This window comes from Pleurodeles waltl, chromosome 6, assembly GCF_031143425.1.
Source record: "Pleurodeles waltl isolate 20211129_DDA chromosome 6, aPleWal1.hap1.20221129, whole genome shotgun sequence".
In the NCBI taxonomy this organism is placed as follows: domain Eukaryota; kingdom Metazoa; phylum Chordata; class Amphibia; order Caudata; family Salamandridae; genus Pleurodeles; species Pleurodeles waltl.
Window position 1 is genome coordinate 603,775,650 of NC_090445.1, and position 22,431 is coordinate 603,798,080.

General features: G+C 44.7%; 1 protein-coding gene across 1 annotated transcript in view; it reads right to left on the reverse strand.

Annotated features, from left to right (window-relative positions):
* LOC138302000 (protein FAM107B-like) overlaps positions 1-22,431 on the reverse strand; it is a 106,620-nt gene that overhangs the window by 46,969 nt on the left and 37,220 nt on the right. The window contains exon 2 of the mRNA XM_069242428.1: positions 672-708. Within this exon, the coding sequence (XP_069098529.1) occupies positions 672-708 (37 nt within the window). The remainder of the gene's footprint in view (positions 1-671; positions 709-22,431) is intronic.

A 22,431-nucleotide genomic window follows, 5' to 3' on the forward strand; every position in this document is an offset into this window, starting at 1 on the left:
TGAGAAACTTAAATTTGCTTGCAATTGCTGAGATCAAAACAGGATCACTATCCTCTGTAGGGCTGCTTCAGTCAATTCAAGTACAGCTCTTTCTAGTGAAGGAGGCAAAAGGCATCTATAGTATATTTGAATAAGGATATAGTATTCATTTGACTCCCTGCAAGAGCATAAGTAGCTACATGAGGTCCTAACAGAATAAATGTAACTTTTTGGCAAAGTTTGCTTATCTGCACAGGATAGTGGTGCGTCCATGTCCCATTCTTGCCCACATGGCCCAGCCTTAGGTGTGCCTTCAGTTCTTCAGCTGAATGCCAACTGAGTCCACTTTGCAATCACACAACATTCTTAACTTTAATGGTAGCTGCAATGTCCTCACTGGATATACAGTACTACGGAAGTCTCACATCCTATTGCAATACAGCTGCTGTCAAGCCAGGCAGAAGGTGGTCATAAAGTTAAAAATATACACTCAACACAAAGCCAGTTATTTTGCCTCCCTCCTGGACTTTTCATCTGAACTGCAGCCTGTCTATTCAAAATAGCAATACTTGATGCTCAGTTCACAAAATGGCTTGCCAAGAGCACCCTGAGTTGAAAAAAGGATGAGAACATCACCAACTGACTAAACCATACTAATAGCAGTAAGACAAACGTTCTCAGAAGATTCTTACCTGAAATGAAGGTTTTCTTTTTGTTCCTGCTTTCAGACTGGTAGAACAATAGAAAAAACGTCCATTAGAAGTATGCACGGCTCCAACACAAGCTGCATGTTCTATTTTATCATATTACTATTGAGCTGACGCTCTAAAATGGCCCACCAGTTTCAGAATTAATAAATTATAAAGCTGGCAAGTCGTCCCATGTCTTGCACAGTTGTATCCACCTGTGTTGGGCTGCAAGTCCACCGTTTATGGTAGGAGTGAAACATGTATGTCTCGTTACCAAACATCAGGTGCATTTTCTGTGGTTTTGCTTCAGAAGACCATGCTCAACCTAATACACTGTCATTGATCACAGTGCAAATTTTGTTCTGTAATCAGCCAATGATTAAACTAAGATTTATTCAAGGCAAGTAACCTTACAACAGAAAATAACTTCATTATCTACAAAAAAGTTGGCTCTCTCATTGACACTAAGCTAGAAGACACTGATCACTTCACAGGACAAACAAAAAAGGTGTAAGTTCTGAAATTGTTTTTAGTTTTCTCATTGTCATGCTTTCTCTGCCAGCTGGGCTGGTTAGCATAAAGTGTGTTGAAATTTGTTGAAGAGGTGAGGAAGAACTTGCCCACCAAAATTGTAGCCTCACCTTTTCTTGCACTGTGCCCCTCATTGGGCCCATTTAAAGAGTACTTGACAATTAAGGTGGTCATTCTGACTTTGGCGGTCTTTTCCGAAGACCACCGTGTAAGCGTGTGCCGAAAGACCGCCAGTGATGGCGGTCTGAAGACTGCTGTATTACGAGTCACCAACACAACACTGCCAAAAATTACCAAAAGAAAACACACCGTCTGCCTAAACAACGGCGTGAAGGAGGCACCTGCACCACCAGCATCGCCATGCAAGAACATCCAGCCCGCCAAATCATTAATCACAAATCAGCACCGTGGTCCTAGCACGCACCATTCCATTGACAGCCTGAACTGCTGCGGGAAAAAAGCACCTCCACCAGAACACTGCACCACATTGGACTATACCAATACCCCACACCTGATACACATACACACACCTGACCACAGCACGACAAAACATCCCCCCACACATACCCAGAACTGAACCCTTTGCAACCAGAAACTTTGACAGAGCGAGGCAAGACCACACTGAAAGAAGGTACTGCACCTAGATATTATAGGCACCATCAAACTGAACACGCATCACACAACACATAAAATCAAGAGAAACACAACACGCATATCACCACTGCACACAAACACCACAAACCACATGACCATCCTATCATCCAAACTCACACCAACAAACAGCACACCCAGCATCCCTGCACAACACACAACCCACCACCCACAACACAACCACCATGGCATCACAAAACAAATCCCACGATTCACAGACGAGGAGCAGAGGGTCACGGTAGATGAAATCGTCAGAGTGGAGCCGCAACTGTCTGGAGCACAAGTCCAGCAGACATCAATAGCCCGGAAAAATGACTTATGGCAGAGGATCGTCGTCAGGGTGAACATTGTGGGGAACCATCCATGCACAAGGGAGGACATTAGGATGAGGTGGAATGACCTATGGGGGAAGGTATGGGCCATGGCTTCCAGGCACCAAGTCGCCGTCATGAGAACTGGTGGTGGGCCCCCACCACCTACCCCAGAATTATCATTGTGGGAAGAGAAGGTCCTGGCAATCCTAAACCCAGAGGGGCTGACGGGAATAGCTAGTGGACTGGACACTGGTAAGTCAACTACACTCCCCGGCCAACATGTACCCATGCACAGCATGTACCCCCACCACCCTCTCACCCCCTCACACCACCCTAACGTGCACAAACCCACCATGGACCGAATACCCACCCTTGCATGCCACAGCTCCCTACTAACACCATTCCCTCACAGGCACACCTAGTGCATGGATACCCCACACTGCAGTAGTACAACTACCACAATGCAACAATCTCTACCCTTGCATGACTACTACATCCACTTCACATCTCTGCACTTGCACGTTAAACCATGTCAGTCCCCTTCACCAACAAGTAATTGGAATCCACATCAGTACATAGCAATGACAGTAGCAAGACAAATACAAACTTCCCCAAAATAGGACCGTTGCAACATTCCACTGATTGAAACACAAGCAGTAGCCTAGTAACTGTCAATGCCATTACTGCCCTCTAAATCCAGTCAATGATGGCATACAACTACATGTATCACCTGTACAATACCATCATGTGACACAATACCTCTCATTCCACAGGTCTCCCAAGTACTGCCACACAGCAGAGGATCCCAGTGACAGAAAGCCCAGGCCTGGAAGCAGGTTTAATAGTGGAGGAATCCCCTGGATATCTGGATATGGATGATGAACCTGGCCCATCAGGCATGAGTGGTCAATCCACCACCACCAGCTTCACCCTGCCCACAACTGAAACCACCTCCCCATGGCATCCATTGCACAGCAGAGCCCACTTGTGTCCCAAGGTCACTTCAAACTTCAGTGTGCCCCACAGGACAGGGGCACGAGTCAACGGTGCAATCCCAAGACAATGAAGGTCCTGGTGTCATTGGAAGGGGGCACACTGCACCAGGGGCACAGGCACAGGTGGCAAAGGCCAGTGGGAGGGCAATCGTTGGCCAAAGGATGAGGCAGAAACAGGACACGACTGGCCAGGAGGCCGTCCCCAGAGTCCTGGGATCCTACCAGCAATCCCAGGACAAGATGGGCCAGATACTCACCACCTTGCAGGAGACCCAAAGGCTGCAGGGGGGATACCACCAGGAGGCCATGCAGCAGTGGCAGGTACCCAATGCCACCATGGTCTCCATGATAGGGGAGTTCAAGGAACTCAACAACATCCTGCGGACATCCTCCACCCAACAGCAGGCCCCATCCAGTAGTCAGACAACACTACTGCCCTTTATATCATCACCTGCTACTGGAATGGAGGCCACCAGCACCCCTACCCCTGCAGCTGAGGGACCCTCCCATAAAAAAAAGTCGGCCATCCAGATATCCTGCAGCACCGGAGGCAAAGACAAATCCAATCCCACCACCAGGAAGTGATCTGTCTCGTGAACTGTCACCCTTGTGTGCCACTATTATACCCTGTTGGAGGTCCAATGCCAAGTTCCATCATCCCAAGGCAAATGGATACAGGACCTGTGAAACAAACAGCAGTACCACCCACTCTAATCTTCACCTAAACCATGTCCCCACTCCTCTGGCTTGGGATGTAAAGCACTCAATAAACACCAATTTGCACAAGTCATTGTGCATGTGTCTTCATTGTTTAAATTCTCTTTACAAGCAACAATCATATACACATGTCGGCACCACAATAATGTCAAAGTGGCTGATGTAGTTGGAATCTCCAGCAGGTGTGTAAGTACAACCATATTGTAGTAACATCCAGTGTCAACTATGCCAACAGGCAAATCAGTAAGCAGTTTGCAAACAGACATGTGATCGGAGAGGAAAATAACATGGAATTAGGCGCAATGTTGTAAGGCATGTACTCCATAGTCATACATCAACAGCAGTTGAATAAAAACACAGAATGACTGCCCCAGCTTTGGCTGTGACATCCCTGCAGCCAGTCACACAGTCACCTGAAAAGAGCCACTTGCCAGAAAATTCAGGACTGCCAACACCTGGACTGTTGGGGGGATGGCATGGGGATTTCTCAAAGCCAGCAGGAGGTCTAGCTCCAACTGGATGACCAGTTCCATGATGGACACACTATTCAGTCGATAGGTCAGGATGATGTGGCGCTCTTCCATGGTTTCAAGATCTACTAGTGGCCGGTAAACTGGTGCATTCCTCATGGCTCCATTTTGGTAGTATCTAGGCATGGAGACAAACAGCAATCTGGGCAGTTCTCTCAATGTTGTGCACCGAGTATGACATACAACAATCACAAAGTATTGGCCATGTAAGCTGGCTGTCATGTTGTGGAAAGACACATTACTCCACACTCCATTCCAAGCCAGAGGATGTGTACAGGACATGTAAACATACATCTTCCATGTGTTCCACAATACGGATTGTCAATACAGACATATGTAGTGACAAGTGTGGTGATGTCACCTAACACTCACTACATATGTGATTACCACAAAATGTAACCTAAATGAATCAATTTGTGTCGATATGCAGGTAATGATGCAGTGTGACCCAAGACAGTCACATAACATACTAAAATTGCATCCGCCTGTCCTGCATGCATTGGACAGATGGAAGTGACCCGATTCCGCTGGAGGCAGTCGTCACGGCGAAAGGCGGTCGGAACCGCCGTGCAACTCCTCATTGGATAACATTGAGGTCTATGGGAAACTGGGACCAATGATGATCACCGTGGAGCTGACGGTCATGACCACTGCGGTCGTGACCACCATTTTGTATGGGCAAGCTCACTTTACTCCTGGCATTCGGGCAAGGAAGACCTCCACTTTGTGTGCTGCTGTGTCCTGAAACTTGGAGCTACGATGTCACGCACTGCAGGGGATAGGGCCCCAGCCTTCACAGCTGAGGAGCTGGAGAAACTGGTGGAAGGAGTTCTACCCCTGTATGAGTGGCTGTATGGGACTCCAGGGCAAGAGGTCAGTACAATGTCCTTTGACCCACATTTCGGGTGGTGTTTGATGATGAATCTGTGTGCACATTGACAAGTAATGACTGATTTAAGGTTTTGCATGCACATGATGTGCATGGTATATTGGTAGTGTGCATAGTCCGTGTATGTTGTGTGTCGCCAAAGGTTGCAGCTGTATTGGTATCATGTACATCATGTCCCCCATTTTCTGAATGTTTCCCAAGCAGGTCAGCGCCCACCAGAAAAAAGGGTTATGGAAAGCCATCGCCAAGGAAGTGCGGACCCTAGGGGTCCATAGCCAGCGGAGCACCCACTGCAGGAAGCGGTTGGAGGACCTGGGATGCTGGGCCCGGAAGACCGCAGAGGCCCAGCTGGGGACGGTCTCCCAACCTGGAAGGGGTGCCCTTCGGACCCTGACTCCCTAATGGCCCGCATACTGCTGGTGGCCTACCCAGAGTTCGATGGGCGCTGGAGTATACAGTCCTGGTTGTCACACCAATCATGGTGGAGTGTGACACGTTAGCTGTGTAGAGCCATGCAGGAACAGACGTGGTGGTACTGTAACACACATTCTATTGTATATATGGGTTGCTCAAATGTTCTGGCATTTCACTGGCTGCATACTCCATCTCTGTGTATACTGTAGTATTACAAGCTGTTCTTATTGACACTGTATTTGAGTAATGACAGGTATGTTTTGTAAACATTGGAATTGCTTCAATTGCAACATCAATGGACCTCTGTACCAAATGTACTCCACACATTCCTGTCATTTAGTTTGTGTGCACAGTTCCTTTGAAGTCAGATTTGTTTCATCCTGTCATGACTGACATGTGGTGAGGTATATTAATGCGTTGAATTGTTGGATCAGTCAGTTGTCAGGCATGTAGGAATTTTCAATCAGGTGTCTAGGCTGCAGGGATGAGGTGATCGGTTATAAGTTTCAGTATGGCTTGCAGGACTCTGCATGACTGCAAAATGGTCTCTTGTTTTCCCGACAGGGGCAAATGTATGTACTGTTTGTATGTGAAGTGGATGTGTGGGTTATTACCATTTCCTCCCTTTTTTTCTCCCACCCTCCTTCTCTCTCCACCTCTGTCTATGTGTGCATTATTATTCATCTGGCGAAGGAGGAAGGGCACCTCGGAGTGGGGATGCTGCAGCCCATGGGACCCAGAAGGCTGGCATCAGCAAAGCCAAGGGGACCAATGGGACGGAGGACGAGGGGAGCACCACGGGGGAGACTGGAGCTACCACCACATCTGATTCTGATTCCTCCTCCGATGGCAGATCTCTGGCGGTGGCGGACCCATCTGGGACCACCCCAGCACCATCTTTGCCCACCACCCCCATTACCAGCACCTCCCTCCCTATAGCTCCCCACCCAGTTGCCCATGCCTGCTCACCCAGGAGGGTGGGTGTCTCCTTCAACGCAGGCACTTCTGCCCCTGCCCCAGTCAGCCCTGCTGCCCTCAATGAGGTCCATCTCTGTGGGGCAGACAACCATTGTTAATGCCATCCAGGGACTGGCATCCCAGATGCAGCAGTCCAATGCCTACCTGGAAGGCATTCACAGTGCCTTGTCTGGCCTACAGAGATCGTTTCAGGTTCTGGCCTCCTCACTGACGGTAGCCACTGTCTCTTCATCTTTCGCCCCCCCCCCCCCCCCCCCAGCTACCTGTTCCCAATCCTCAGCCCCTCTCCCAAGCACCCATCCAGGGCACACCTACAGAACAGCATACACCCACTACAACACACAAGGTGCGCAAAGACAAACATAAGCACCACAAATGAACCCACATGCGTGCACACACACAACACACATCTGCATACACAACAACAGACACTTCCCACACTGCCTCCTTTACAGTCACAATAACCCTCACACCTGCCAGCAGTGCATCATCACACACTGGTCCTGCTAGCATTCTTGTCATACCCCCAATCAGCTCAAGAGCAGACTCACAGACACCCACCCACACACCACATCTGCACTCACCACGACCAACTTCTCTGCCGCCTGCAGCACACCCACCTCACTTGCACACACCACCCCAACATTCACTCACATGTCTTCCATTCTCTGTCCCTGCATGTCTAACCCCTCCTCCCAAGATATGCACACACCCACTCACCCATCCAACATACACCCACCACAGACATTCACATATTGCATACACCTTATCCACGTACAGCACACCAACACGTCACATGAGCACTCCCTCTACCTCCACTCCCATCCCTCATTCATGGAACCGTACTGTGTACCTAAAAAAGACTTCCTTTCCTCCCTTGACCTCTTCCCTACTCCCTTCCCACCCCGTGTTACTCCTAAACGTTGTGTCCCCCGCCCCTCCCAAGCCCTTCCACCTCCCATTCCTCGGGTGCTCCCTCTGGTGTTTCCCTTGCTCCTCCAACCAGCAAAAAATCCACCCCTCCCAGAGGCAAAGTCCCCCCTTCTAAGCCCAAACAGAGACATGCCCCTTCCAAATCCAAGCCACCCCACCCCCAAACCCCTGAGGTGCCTGCGTTACCAATTGATGCCCCTAAAACGTGGAGGCCTATTTGCTGTCAGGAGTCACGTTGGGGCCATGATGTCTGGACAATGTGTCCTGGTAATCTGAACATTGGACTTGCCATTTGGCACATTTTGTATATAGTTTATTTTGTTGTCTTGGTTACAAATACATCTGCCCACATTGCTGTGCATGGCAAGTTGAGATGCTTGTCCTGGTTTCCTTCTACATGGTGGTGTGACATCTGTGTGCAAGGGTGTGTGTGGTCTGTGTATGGGTTGTGTCTGTGTTGTTGCATGCGCTGGGTAGATGGTTTGTGCCAGGTGCATGTTGTTATGTGTCTGACTGCTTGCTTGTGGGATTGTATGGGGGTGTTGTGTGCGTCCGTGTGTATGGTGCTGCATTTGTGGATTTCCCTGTATGTTGGTTGTACATGATGGGTCACCTGTGTCATTGTTTGGATGTGTGTTTGCTGCTATTGATTGTGTGTCATTGCTACATACAGTTTGTTTGTGTGTGTATGTGTAGTGTTTCACAACGTGCCTGTCTATGCCTGCGTCAAGGTGGTTGAGGTCTATTTGCCGTTATGTGGTTATGGGTTGTTGTGTTTGGATGTGTTTGACTGTGTTGGTGGTGTCGGTGAGGGTTGTGCTGTATGATTGTGACGTATCTGCTTGGCTTTGAGTGTGTATTGGGTACTTGGCTTTTAGGTATTTTGTGGTTTTGTGTGGGCGTGTGTGTGGATGTGTGTGCTATTATGGTGCGTTTGTGTGCGTGTGTGTGGCCTTCGCTGTCCATGCCGGGAATGTGTGTTATGTGTGGGTGTGCATCACTGCCATTTCCTCCACTCTGTGCTAGGCGTACTTATGGTTGTCGTCTTTGTCGTTGTCACTGGCCCTGAAGGTGTATGACGAGACACAATGCTGGGAAGACTAGCAGTTCATTTGCCATGGTAGCTACAGACGCATCTATGTGCCTGGAGGTGGGTGTCTCCTTTTGTACTTTCTGATTCTGCCAAGATTTTCATAGCGGCCAGGCTGCCCCGGATAACCTGGCGGTCTGGTGGCTCAGAATATAGTGGGCAGGGACATTGGTTCCCGCCAGCCTGAAGTTAGCTACCGCCACCGAATGCTGCTCATCAGCGGTGGCGGTACTGAAGGTGAGTTGTCTGTGTTGCGTTGGGTTCATCAGCTTATTCGTTATGTGGCAGTCTGCACCACCACCCTACGTGGTGGTCAGGTTACCGCCAAACTCGGAATGGCCACCTAAGTGTTGTGTGAGTCTCAAAAACATTGTTGTATCAAAGAATATATCAAATGACTCAATAGTTGGTGTCATTTGAATGTAAGTCTTCCATAAATCTATTTACGAATCAGTGCACTTAAATCAAATATTAGATACTTTTTATACGCAACAACATGTATATTCTCCTCGAAGCACTGTGGACATCAAACTTCAATTTTCACAGTATTCACAAACTGAAATTTAATGTAAAATCAAGCAAATCGGAGCATCTTTGTAACCTACAGCATTTCTCTAATATATGAGCTAATAATGGATAGAGAAGAGGGAAACACTTTCCACCACAGTGGGCCCAACACTTTGTCAACTATGATGAGTTCGATTTAGCATACTTATGTCTAATAGTCATGAGATCTGAAGTTGTATTCTCATTACATAAATACGTATTACTTGGTGTTAAATACGAAATAACCCAAAATACATTCCATTCTTTATTTTATATTTATAGTTGCGCTCAGCATGTACAAACATCTACGTGTTTAAGATCATAACTATAATTTCAATAGTCAAAGCTGACTGTGTTTTTTCACTAAGGTCACAGTGGGCAGGCGGCAGTCAAGCTAAGTCCACTCAATATTTCTTATTCGGCCTCTAGAGTCCCCAGTTCAGGGGTCTCAAATTTGCTGCATAAATCATTTCCCGCAACGGTTTCTGGGAGTAGCTGGGGATTTACTCCTGCTACACTGTTTGAACTTAACGTAGTCCCTGGAAGTTGCATGTTGCAATTGACTGTGGAATGAGCTGTACACTCACACTAGCTGAGTCACTTGGAAGCGCGACAGTCCCTGGATTGAAAGAATCCAGAACAATTGAACTATAAACTTTAGGAAGCACCAGCGGATACTGGACTGGTCGAGCTGCTTTACATTAAGCTGTGAGTCCAGTATCAGGATGTGGATGGGGATGGCAGTTGAATAATTTGGGGAGGAGGTAAGTAAAATATTTTTGTAATTTTTTTTCTTAAGTAACATTTAATTTAACTAAGGACCACCATATTGCAGGTGGAGGCCCTCTTCCCATACTTAATCCATCCTCTTGTGACTACACACTAGCCTTCAGAACTACAAATTAGCCTTCATAGTCCATACCAGGAATGACTCTCAGCAGCAAGTACGATCAACCAGATGCACAAGATGGTAGCCAGAAGTAGAGATGTACTTTATGGGCAGATGCTCCATACTGGTAATGAGAGCATTGCTGCTCCATTAAAAGTCACCACAGTTGACATTAAAGAAAACTCCTTTTTTAAATGATATATGTCTTCAACTTTTCTGCCTCCCAAACCTATTAGCCTTTCCTTCATAGAAGATGTCACTCCTATATTAAACAGTGATTTATTTCACAAACTGGGAATAGCCAAATTAAAATAAACAAAACATTATTCTCCCTATTCTGCTCTTTGGAAGCAACTATCTCAGCCTTAAACTAGCAGTCTGACAAATTGCAAGTGCAAGATGATTTACTTCAAACGCAAAACTGTCTAACCTAAGCACCATCTTTGCTTCCATCAGGAAAGGGTCAGGGGTGGTTCAACCATCATGTAATTGCTGCCCTATAATTAACAAGTTGGCAAACCTCCCAAGCATGCTTGCTTCACTAGTAGAATCCCATAAAGATCAAAGACCCCCAAGATCATCCACCCGGACTAAAAACGCAGCAGGTGCAGGTGGTGCCTCAACTGGGAACCAAACCCACAGCAGTCAGATAATAATCCGGGAGACTAATTCATCACTGTCCCCTAACGTCCATGCAAATTCTTCTTCAATTAACCAAGGAATTACTCTGGACTCACCGGATCAATCCAACACAGGGGCAGATCCACTCAAGTTAATTCCAGTTGACATAAAAACCATTGACTAGAAAACAAATTAAGAAACTTAGCAGTTCCACCAAGACTACCAGAATAAACACTTTTGTCAACAACTTTCTAAAACGTAATCCAAACACAAAAATATATCCAATATTTTCACTTGCCTGTAAGGCTAATCACTGTGAGTGGGTAAAGAAAGGGGCCACCAAGGTGAATAGATCAGCCACTATAATTCAATCATTTGTAGAGCAAAAGAGCTGGAGTCCAAATGCTCAGAAGATCCATCTGGGCAAAGAAGAGACCCATACTCAAGGCATTTTAACCCTGATTGCCATCCAGAGACAACAAATGTGTGCCAACAAACCTAGATTTCAAATTTCATGCTCCTATAAGTCTACTGGAGCCGGCCAAAAGTAAACTGGCACTGCAAGCAGCCTTAAACAGTATGACATTATAACCTCAAAGCCTACCAAATTTAAATCTATAAGCAACATAACGGATGCACCCCAAGGGCCACCAAATCAGTTAGGTCTACCCGGTTGATGACTATCCACCTTTTAACAAGCCTAACAGAAACACCACACAGCAACCACAGCCTCAGGCTGGAAGGACTGTAAAAAAGCACCCCCACTTTCGTTTCTGCACACCAGAATACAGCTCAAGGGGTCAGCATGATATATGGTACAAAGAGAGCATGCCCAGGCTGCTACAGTCACAGCAAGATTTGAATGCCTAGACCGCCATAGCAATGCAGAAATTGAATTTATAGATGGGTCATTATTTCCAGGAAGCAAACTTTACATAAACCAACACAAAAACAGCTAAATTGATATAGAGGCATAAGGATCTGTGTACCAGCTAGGTTGTTATTATTTCTAAACCAACTTTGATGAGTAATCTCAAACCATTTTCTATTGACTCAGTCCCAAGCGTAACCATTGAAACTAACCCTAAGTCAGTCTTAAAAGCTGATAGATGGTCAATAACTTCAAATTTAATTACTGACAAATTAACGCTTAAATAAAGCAGAAAAATAGGCAGACAGACACTTGTACGACACAATTTCAACCCAGTGGAGCTGTGTTGCAACCACTTTCTAGAGACTTGTTTCAGTTGAGGTAGCATACCACTAGCCCCTAATATGTATACAGGAATCATGGTGCCAAGATCCTATCCCAATTTTGGAGTTTTGTTATTACCACGTAAAAGCCAGAAAAGGAAAGAGCAAGGGCAGACCTAAGGGCAGGTTGTGCATCTATCTAACAAATACCCTCAATTGCATAATACATACAATTGATTTAAGTTGTAACAATCAGCAGGCACTGCAGCACACATGGAAAATCAGAGGTGAGGATTTGTTCTTGCTGCTTTTAGTGACATGATTTCTTCATTGAGCCTACTCTTAAAGGGTAAGAGGAGCATGTGCATGGTGGTTACAATCGTATTTTGGCTCACAATTTAACAGATGAGGTGTCCTTTGTGTATGCAGATTCTATTTGGAGAATTGGGGTTCATTCCCTCCCTCAACATCAGTTTGGCCCACAGCATTACAAACTGCTGAAGATTTGTTAACCTACATTATTTGAATGGCATGATTTCAACGGATAAGCATATGATGTACACACACTTCTCAAACCAATGCAAAGCAGTGACACATTTGTATCTGTAGAGTTCTTCAGCTTTTTCTTTGGATTCAGCATTGTATCAAGAATTGAGCATGATCACACTGCCCAGCTTCTCCACATAAACCCATTAACCATTGAGACATCAAAACTTCACAACAAGAAGTGTGGTGTAATGCAACCTCTGACATAATAAATAAATGGCTTATAACAGACGGTGGCTACAGCCTGATCCAAACTCTCGAGAAGGAGGGGTCTCCCTAGGAAACTGTAGTACTACTTGGGCCAACATCACAAAGGTGGTGGTACTTGGCCCGAAGCCAAGTACCACCAGCTCTCCTTTGCGCTGTGTAACACATAAAAGTCGGTACATACAGAGTCTAAACAACAGAAAAGGAGGAGATAAACAAGAATTTATTGAAAATCAAGAAACTGCCTATAACAGGAGAAGTCAGATCCTTAAGACAACTGTACAAACAGCAGGTGTGGGAAGCTTGAGGGCTCACACAGAGAATCAGTGGATAGGGATAAAACAAATTTGTAGACCTGGGTGCTCAAATAAGTTCTGGCACTTCATAAACAGCCTTGGTTCCCCACACCTAAAAGTGCTGGAAGAATGCTGAATCCCTGAAGAATGCTGCGTCAGTCATATAGAAATGCTATACATTGATTGTTTACCTGGAAGGGTGTCCTGTATTGGTCTCACCTGAACGGTCTCAACCATTTGCCTTAGTTCTCTTGATAGCAGCATTAAGTCCTCAAAAACAGATAGAGCACAAGGGCCTAATGGCCTCCTAACCACACTTTTTATTTCCATACTGACATTTGGGTCTCCAGTTTATCAATACTTTATAACACTGCCTTTGAAACTAATATCGTTCTACCTTCTCCGCAAGGCTCCATCCTCCACCCAGCATAGTAAAAGGTGATCCTACATTAGCAACAAAATACAGCTTGATTGCATTACTAGATGTAGAGGCAAAGTATTATGCAAACATTCTATTAAGGGATCTTGAGTCTTGGGCTGAATCAAATAACCCTATCCCAGTGATACAAGCTGGGTTTAGAGGAAACAGCAATAGTATTAATAATATTCGAGCCTTATCTAACCCACTAGACAGTGAAAGTCAAAAAAATGTAATCTGTTCATGTGCTTTATTGACTAGCGTATAGCCTTTTATGGAGCAGACCACACCAGACTTCAGTCAAAATTAGCAAGATGAGGCTGAAACGGCAGTGCTAAAACATCTTAGTAAAAAATGGTTGATTACAAGCACATACAGTAGACTATTACAATATCAAGACCAGTGCTTAATTTGTAAATAAAAATGTGCTGGTGCCCAAAGTACCTCCTCTTAAACATGAGGCTGCTTCAATTAAGTGTGCGAACACAGAATACTGAGGCAGCGTAATCCTGAAGCCATCTCTGGCCTCTTCAATCCATTTACAGCCACTACCTGCCCCTTCAGCTCACTCTTGCAGCATGTTTTTCTCATCCTCCGTCTTTCCCATATGTGCCTTTTGCTCACAGTAAATGCTTGAGGAAGAAAAATACGCCACACCGGAAACAACAAACATAAGTTAAGCACTGATCAAGAGGTAAGTCTAACTTCTTTTCATCGTTCAGTATCCAGGTCAGTGGTGGCCACTAATTTTAGGAGGAAAGGGGGCAGGCGGGACACACGCACACACACACACACATCCATTCACAACACTCATTATCAAATATTCAAACATACACACACACCAAAAATGAATTGAAAAAAACACTCACATTTACCTTTAGCTCTGCCTCAGAGGTCTTAGGAGGGTCGGGACTGCTGCCTCCCTTCACTGGATGACCTTAGGTTAGCCAATGAGGGAAGGCAGCAGTCCCATCTTCGTCTCAGAGTGGGATGGGGTGAGTGAGACTTCTGACTCCACCCCGCTCTGTGAAGAGGAGTCACTGATTGACACTCGCCCTGGGCACTTTAGGGCTTATACCTGAAGTACCCAGGTTGGAGTCAATGGGTGATGCTTTCCCTCGTCACCAAGGGAAAGGGCCTAGAGGACCTTTGCTGAGCTGAGCTGAGCTGAGGAGGTCACACCCACAGGAGCTGTGTCCTCTTCAGCCCAGCAAAATTCAGCTCAGGCAGCCAGGAGCCTGCGCAAATAGCACATGTCTAGCTCCTGGCTGCCTAATCTGAAAATGAAGAGTGTCTGTCAGGCTGACCTTTGCTCAGCCTGACAGACACTCTTCTTGAGGGGCAAAAGGTGTGGGGACGTGGCCCCTGAGCCCCAAAGGATGGGCCGTGGCTGATCCAGGTTGGTTTAATCTCAAGGGTCATAATCAGTAAACATGCTTAAAAGGCGATCAGAAAGAGGAGCCAACAAGTCTAAGTAGCATCGACCAGGCAATGTGCACACCAGTTAACCTAGGAATTTTGCCTTGTAATGTGCATGGATTGAGTGTGTTGATAAACTTGAGCCATTTAAATAAAGACTCCTTACTTTGATGAACTTGCTCAAATGTCTATGGAAGCAAGCCTTAAGGGCCTGGGGTCCCTCTCAGGAGGCTTATTGACCCTTGTCACAACAAAAACAGCAAAAGGCTTAAAGGAAATCAGCACAAATTGTGAAAGTCTAAAAGCATGGGTTATACATTTGTATACAAATTGAGCACAAATTGAAGCAATGATCATTGTGAATGTTTATGTGGCAATGAGTAGAAACCAGTACAATATGGATCAGGTGCATGTGTTCAATGCAGATCTGCTATGTACAAAAAAGTGACTGTTGTAATTGTGGTAGATTTAAATTGACATCTAAATCCCACATATGAGGACCATGCTTAGTTAGATACACTTGCAGCTTACAATATTCCTCCTCTAGTATTCCCTAATGCAGTGTCTCTACATTTGCAAGGAAATTGCAATTAAGTTTAGCTGAAGGGGGCTTTATGTGCCTCAATGGGCGCCTAGCTGCGGATATTCCAGTGCAAACAACATTCCTGTGAGGTAACAGATCAGGTCCCTTTGATTACATATTTATTCAACAATGGTATTTTGAGATGTGAATCAAGTTCCAGGTACTGAACATAAATGAGTGATCACTGACTCCAGACATTTACTCTGAATTAGCACTTTTAGATCGGATTGAAATAGAGAGCCTGGAAAGTAGGAATACCATCCAAGAGGATATCTTATATTGGCACTTATCAATGATACAAATAGGCTATTATGAGACTACATCTAATAAGAATCCCCAACACACATAAATCACCAGCATGATATAACACCGAATGCAAGGATTTAAAAATTAAATTGAGAAAGCTAACCAAAAAAAGGGCCAGTTACCAAATGAGGAAGGGCATAAGGCAACTCATGAAATCAGAGCACAATACTCTGCATTAATAAAGAGTAATAAGATGTGATTTTATCAATCAAATTGGGATGAAATGATAAGTGTGCTAGCCTAAAATGAGACAAACACCTTATGGAAACTGCTCCAGAGAGGAACAAACAATGATAGAAGTACATTTAGTGGCATGGTCCATTCAGAAGGAGGGGTCAGACATTTGGCTAAGATTTACGTAGTCACAAACATTCTTTCCAAGACTGAATGGTACAGACCAGATGAGGAACTTTTAGCATACAGGACAGAAATTGTGATATAAAAGGTAATATTGTCACTTAATTTATGACGGCAGCGTGCCCAGATAACATGTCAGTAATTATTATGTAAACAAACATAGATTGGTGGACTAGATTTGTTGCACTAGTATTCAAGGCAGTTACTAATACTGGCCGTTTTCCTTCAAATAGGAGAGATGCAGTAACCAAGCCGAGTCTGAAGAAAAACGACCCAGCAGACCCTAAAAATTATCGTCTTATTTTTTTTTTAGACATAAGCACGAAAATGTATGCAAAACTAATACTCCAGTATATAAGAGAATGGCTATATCATAATGCTCTGGTACCAGTGGAACAGGGGTTGTACAAAGAGGAGCATTCATTGCTCTACTCCCTGAACAATGGGTAAGAAAGCAATGGAAACTCGAGGGAGCTTATTCTGTTGCTTCAATGATTTCCGGCCTTTGAACTAGTCACCCACACAATCTTATGGGAGAAATTATGCGGTATGAACATTTCAAGTCACTGACTAGCAGGGTTGAAGGAATTACACCACAGCTAGGTGGGGAAAGTAGAGCTGGTTAAAAACAAATTATTTTCCGACAAAATAACAATAAAGAATGGTTTAAGGGAGAGGTTTCCATTACCCTCCACTGGATTCGCAATGTACCTTGCCGGCTCCCCCAGGGCCTCGCACAACACACATTCATTCTCTTCAAAGATTGGCAGGGGACCCGTACCATGTCTACTATACTGTTTATTTTGGATTTGACTCCAGTAGGGATGCACAGGAAAAGTCATGCCTTTAATAAATATTGTGCGGTTAATAACAACAATCAGTACGGAAAAAAACAAAAATTGTACCAATAAGAAAAAAAAACAGTAACTCTTTCATCTGGTAAATTGGTTATCTGATAGCGGAAGAAATGTCAAATTATAAATATTTAGACATTACTTTAAATAAACTTAACTGGAAACATATTGACATCACAAAAGCCTGAGCCCTGGCAACCATGGAGGAAGAGGGTTTTAAAAAGTTCAAAAGTGATTATGGAGCCCTCAATTGAGCCAGTTCGAGTCAGTTCTAACCGCATATATAGCAATGGTCTCTCCACGGATTCTTTGTAGGGACAAGTTCTTAAGTCTGGATTCAAAGCATGAGGGGGGGAAGTTAGAAGGCATATGCCTGAACAGTCTATTAGGTCTTATCCGAGGAGCTGTGGTCTAAGTGGTGAGAGTTGAAATCGGATTGAACTCATGTAATTTTATCACTGTCAGTCAAAGGGTGCAGTTTGGCACAAAAAGCTAATTGCATCTAAACCTTTTGTACAAAGGAAATCTGTCAAAGCACATTATGGTAGCTAAATGTGAAAGGGAAGAACTTTGAAGTTTTTAAAATTAAGGTCCTGCTTCTTTTAGCAAAAAGGAATTAAAAGCGGGGAGGTCAGTAGAACCAAGGTTTTGGGGTTTAAGGGCCAGATGTAGCAAAGAGATTGCGCCTCGCAAATAGCGAAAATCGCCGTTTGCGAGGAGCAAATGCCTCTTTGCTCTATCCGACTCGCAAAATGCATTTCCGACTCGCAAATAGGAAGGGGTGTTCCCTTCCTATTTGCGACTCGCAATGCGATTCAATTCCATTTGCGACCGCGAAAGCGGTCGCAAATGGAATCGCAGTTACCATCCACTTGAAGTGGATGGTAACCCAGTCGCAAACGGGAAGGGGTCCCCATGGGACCCCTTCCCCTTTGTGACTGGAATAGAAAATATTTTTTCAGAGCAGGCAGTGGTCCAATGGACCACTACCTGCCCTGAAAAATCCGAAACTAAAGGTTTCGGGGTTTTTTTTCAAAGTGCAGCTCGTTTTCCTTTAAGGAAAACGGGCTGCACTTAGAAAAAAAAAAACTGCTTTATTAAATAGCAGTCACGGACATTGTGGTCTGCTGTCGCCAGCAGGCCACCATCCCCGTGAGTGCCCCTACTCGCAATGGGGTCGCAAACTGCGACCCACCTCATTAATATTAATGAGGTGGATCTTTGCGACCCCATTGCGAGTTGCAGAAGGTGTCTGAGACACCTTTCTGCATTCCAAATTGCGACTTGCAATTTGTGAGTCACAGGGACTCGCAAATTGCAAGTCGCAATTTGGATTTTTGGTACATCTGGCCCTAAGTTACCTTAATTTAAGGACTTCCACACATAATTTAAGGGAGTCATGGCAGAATTTAACGGTGTATCCATATCTCTCCAATTAACCTAATACTCAGATGTGTGCATCTTTACTGAAATTCCAAATAGGGCAAATCCAGTTAATGCATGTAAAGAGGGTGTTAAAGCCTTTTTGGATGGGGATAAGAACTGTGGTTGTGGGTCGAAGGTGTGTTGTTCTAGTGTTCATGTGTTCATGGATTTTTCTATATTTTAAAGCTATAAGGGACCTGTTAGACCTGACATCCTTAGGGTGGTCACCCCAAACTTTTTGCCTGCCTCCCTCCACTTTTTGGACAATGTTTTTGCTGGTTTTTAGACTCTGCTAACCAGTGCTAAAGTGCATATGCTTTCTCCCTTTAAACACGGTAACCTTGGATCACACCAAATTGGACTATTTGATTTACTGATAAGTCCTTAGTAGAGTGCACTATATATGCCCAGGGCCTGTAGATTAAATGCTACTAGTGGGTCTGCAGCACTGGTTGTGCCACCCACTTTAGTAGCCCCTTTACCTTGTCTCAGGCCTGCCATTGCAAGGCCTGTGTGTGCTGTTTCACTGTCACTTCGACATGGCATTTAAAAGTACTTGCCAAGCCTAAAACTCCCCTTTTTCTACATATAAGTCACCCCTAATGTGTGCCCTAGGTAACCCCTAGAGCAGGGTGCTGTGGGGGTAAAAGGCAGGACATGTACCTGTGTAGTTTACATATCTTGGTAGTGTAAAACTCCTACATTCGTTTTTACACTACTGTGAGGCCTGCTCCTTTCATAGGCTAGCATTGGGGCTGCCCTCATACATTGTTGAAGTGGTAGATGCTGATCTGAAAGGAGTAGGAAGGTCATAATTAGTATGGCCAGAATAGTAATACAAAATCCTGCTGACTGGTGAAGTTGGATTTAATATTACTATTTTAGAAATGCCACTTTTAGAAAGTGAGCATTTCTCTGCACTTAAATATTTCTGTGCCTTACAATCCACGTCTTGCTGGGTTTAGTTGACAGCTCCTTGTGCATTCACTCAGACACACCCCAAACACAGGGTACTCAGCCTCACTTGCATACATCTGCATTTTGAATGGGTCTTCCTGGGCTGGGAGGGTGGAGGGCCTGCTTTCACACAAAGGACTGCCACACCCCCTACTGGGACCCTGGCAGACAGGATTGAACTGAAAGGGGACCTGGTGCACTTCTAAGCCACTCTTTGAAGTCTCCCCCACTTCAAAGGCACATTTGGGTATAAAACAGGGCCTCTGCCCTACCACCTCAGACACTTCCTGGAGAAGAAACCTGAACCAGAACCTGCACCTTGACAAGAAGAACTGCCTGGTTGCCTAAAGGACTCACCTGATTGCTTTCTACAGAGGACTGCTGCCTTGCTGTTGCCCTGCTGTCTTGCTGCTCTCTTCCCTTGCTGCAGAAGTGCTCTCCAAGGGCTTGGATAGAGCTTGCCTTCTGTTCCCTGAAGTTTCAGGACCAAAAGACTTCTCTCTTGCAACTGGAATCCTTGTGCGGTGGAAAATTCGACGCACAGCTTGTTCTGCGGTGAAAAATTCACCGCATGCCGAACCGGGACGACGACGCTTGACTTCGCAAGGAAAAGATCGGCGCGGCGCCTGTGGTGCGACCGGAACTTCGACGCACAGCCCACCGGATCGACGCACAGCCGACCTGGGACGACGACGCCCGACTTCCAAAAGGGAAATCAACGCAGCACCGGCCGTGAGGGAGAAATTTCCCCGCATTGCCCACCGGAGCAACGCAGAGCTGGTCAACAAGCCCAGGATTCCACGCACAGACCCCGGGGCATCTGAAAACCCCGCAACCCGAAGAGGAGACCCGTCTGTGCACCGGAAATCGACGCAACGTCTTCCCCTCGTGGAAAATAATGACGCAAGTCCGTGTGTGAAGGGGCGGAACCGTCGCACACACCATTTTCCACGCATCTCCTCCTCTGCGGCCCTTTCCAGAGATTTTTCACTCCAACCAGGTACTTTGTGCTTGAAAGAGACTTTGTTTGCTTTTAAAAGACTTAGGACACTTTATATCACTTTTCATTGATATCCTTACATTTTCTTATTGCATTTTTGATCGTTTTTGACCTGCAAATATCTAGATAAATAATATATATTTTTTCTAAACACTGTGTGGTGTATTTTTGTGGTGCTATATTGTGTTATTGTATGATGTATTGCACAAATACTTTACACATTGCCTTCTAAGTTAAGCCTGACTGCTCAGTGCCAAGCTACCAGGGGGTGGGCACAGGATAATTTGGATTGTGTGTGACTTACCCTGACTAGAGTGAGGGTCCTTGCTTGGACAGGGGATAACCTGACTGCCAACCAAAGACCACATTTCTAACAGGACCATTTTCTAAACATATGTGCCTATTAAATATGAGATAAAGACAAGGAGGGTTGCCATAAGATTTTATATGATATGCACCTCTTAGACGTAATCCGTGCTACCAGGAGATTTTTATTGGCAATGATGATGTAGATTGATTTTAAGGGATTTTATGTTATTTTATGTGATTCCATGTGCTTTTATACCGAGTGCTGGAGCGGAAAGGAGATGGAAAGCACCTAATCTAAACTTAGTTTCAAGTTACTTTTTTTCTATGATGCCCACTTTACTAGAAAAGACCTAGAAAACGGAATCAACCTCCCACCTTCACAATTAGCAACAATATTACCATTACTCAAAAATGGAGGTTGGGTGGTGCTGAAAAAATACAGACTTACTCACGCCCGGAAGGGCATGGGCAAACTATTTGGCAAAATTCTGTCAGAATGGCTACAAACTCACCTGTCTACTAATAAAGTAGCTAACAACTGCCACACTGACTATTCTGTGCCAGTTACAAAGCATCTGTAGTTTTTGGTCTTCGAGGAAAAAGAACAGAATACTTTGCTGGTTGGACACGAATGTCTCCTGGTCTCATTATTTTTTAAGTTCTTCAAATGTTACTATGTGTGAAAATGTAACGTGGAATGTCATAAATGGATTAAATGCCCCATGTTTGTTACATGAAGATGATACTGTATTATTTGCCCATGCAGAACATGGGCCACACACACTGCTAGGGGGATCTAAAGGCTTTCTTTCATTCTAGAGAGCTAGAAACCACTCCATGAAGTGTAACTTTAAGACTTTGAGAACTGTTTGGTTAAATAATGAACGGTTTTGTTTACCTGTGCATCTGTTTATGTCAGAAAGAATGATCTGCCAGCATCGAATTATCGCCCACTTGACAGCAAACTCAAGCGAGAAACAAAGTCCCAGGTGGGGGCATCATGTGGAGCTGAGCTTTGGGGCCAAACAATATAAAAGAATTGTTGTTCACCCAGGATACCTTTTGAAAGAAACTCAGTGGACTTCTATGATCTATCTCAATGCATCTACTTAAAACGAAGTTGGGGGTCCAAAACACAACGCACATAGCCAGAATCAAACCTGTCTTTGTGGGGGCAAAGCTGTTGGCAAATAAAGAAGCTAAAGTATGTCAGGATACTATAGTTGATCTTTTTTAATACTGATAATGCAATAAGGCACTCCTGGGTAGAACATGTTAAGAGCATTCTTATTAGTCTGGGTAAGGATCATGTGACCTGTCACTGGGTTATAGATCACAATATAACTGGGAAAAATGTAACAAAAATATGTGTAAGTGCTATTATGGATAGCTCCTGGTGGCCCGCCTACTGGACAAGCATGATAGTACCTGGCTAAGAGAATTATTACAATCAGATAATATCAAAATATATACAATCTCTCTATATTTGTTTTTATCTGGGCATTTTATCTTTGAAGAATCTTTCACAATAAGGTAAAGGCCTCAAAAACGTCTATGGTTGTGTAGAATGACGTATTTTATGTCCCTCATACGTTAAAATATGGAGGACACACATAAACCTGATTCTACTTTGTGTGACTAGATGTGTGAATAGGTGGTCTGTTTTCAAATCTGCATAAAAGTACAGAGATTTTGAGAGCTCAATATTGTGCTGCGATATATATCCAAAAAAGCATGGCATAATCAAAGATATATCATCGATGGCCCTCTAGTCTGAAACAGACTATGAAGGTA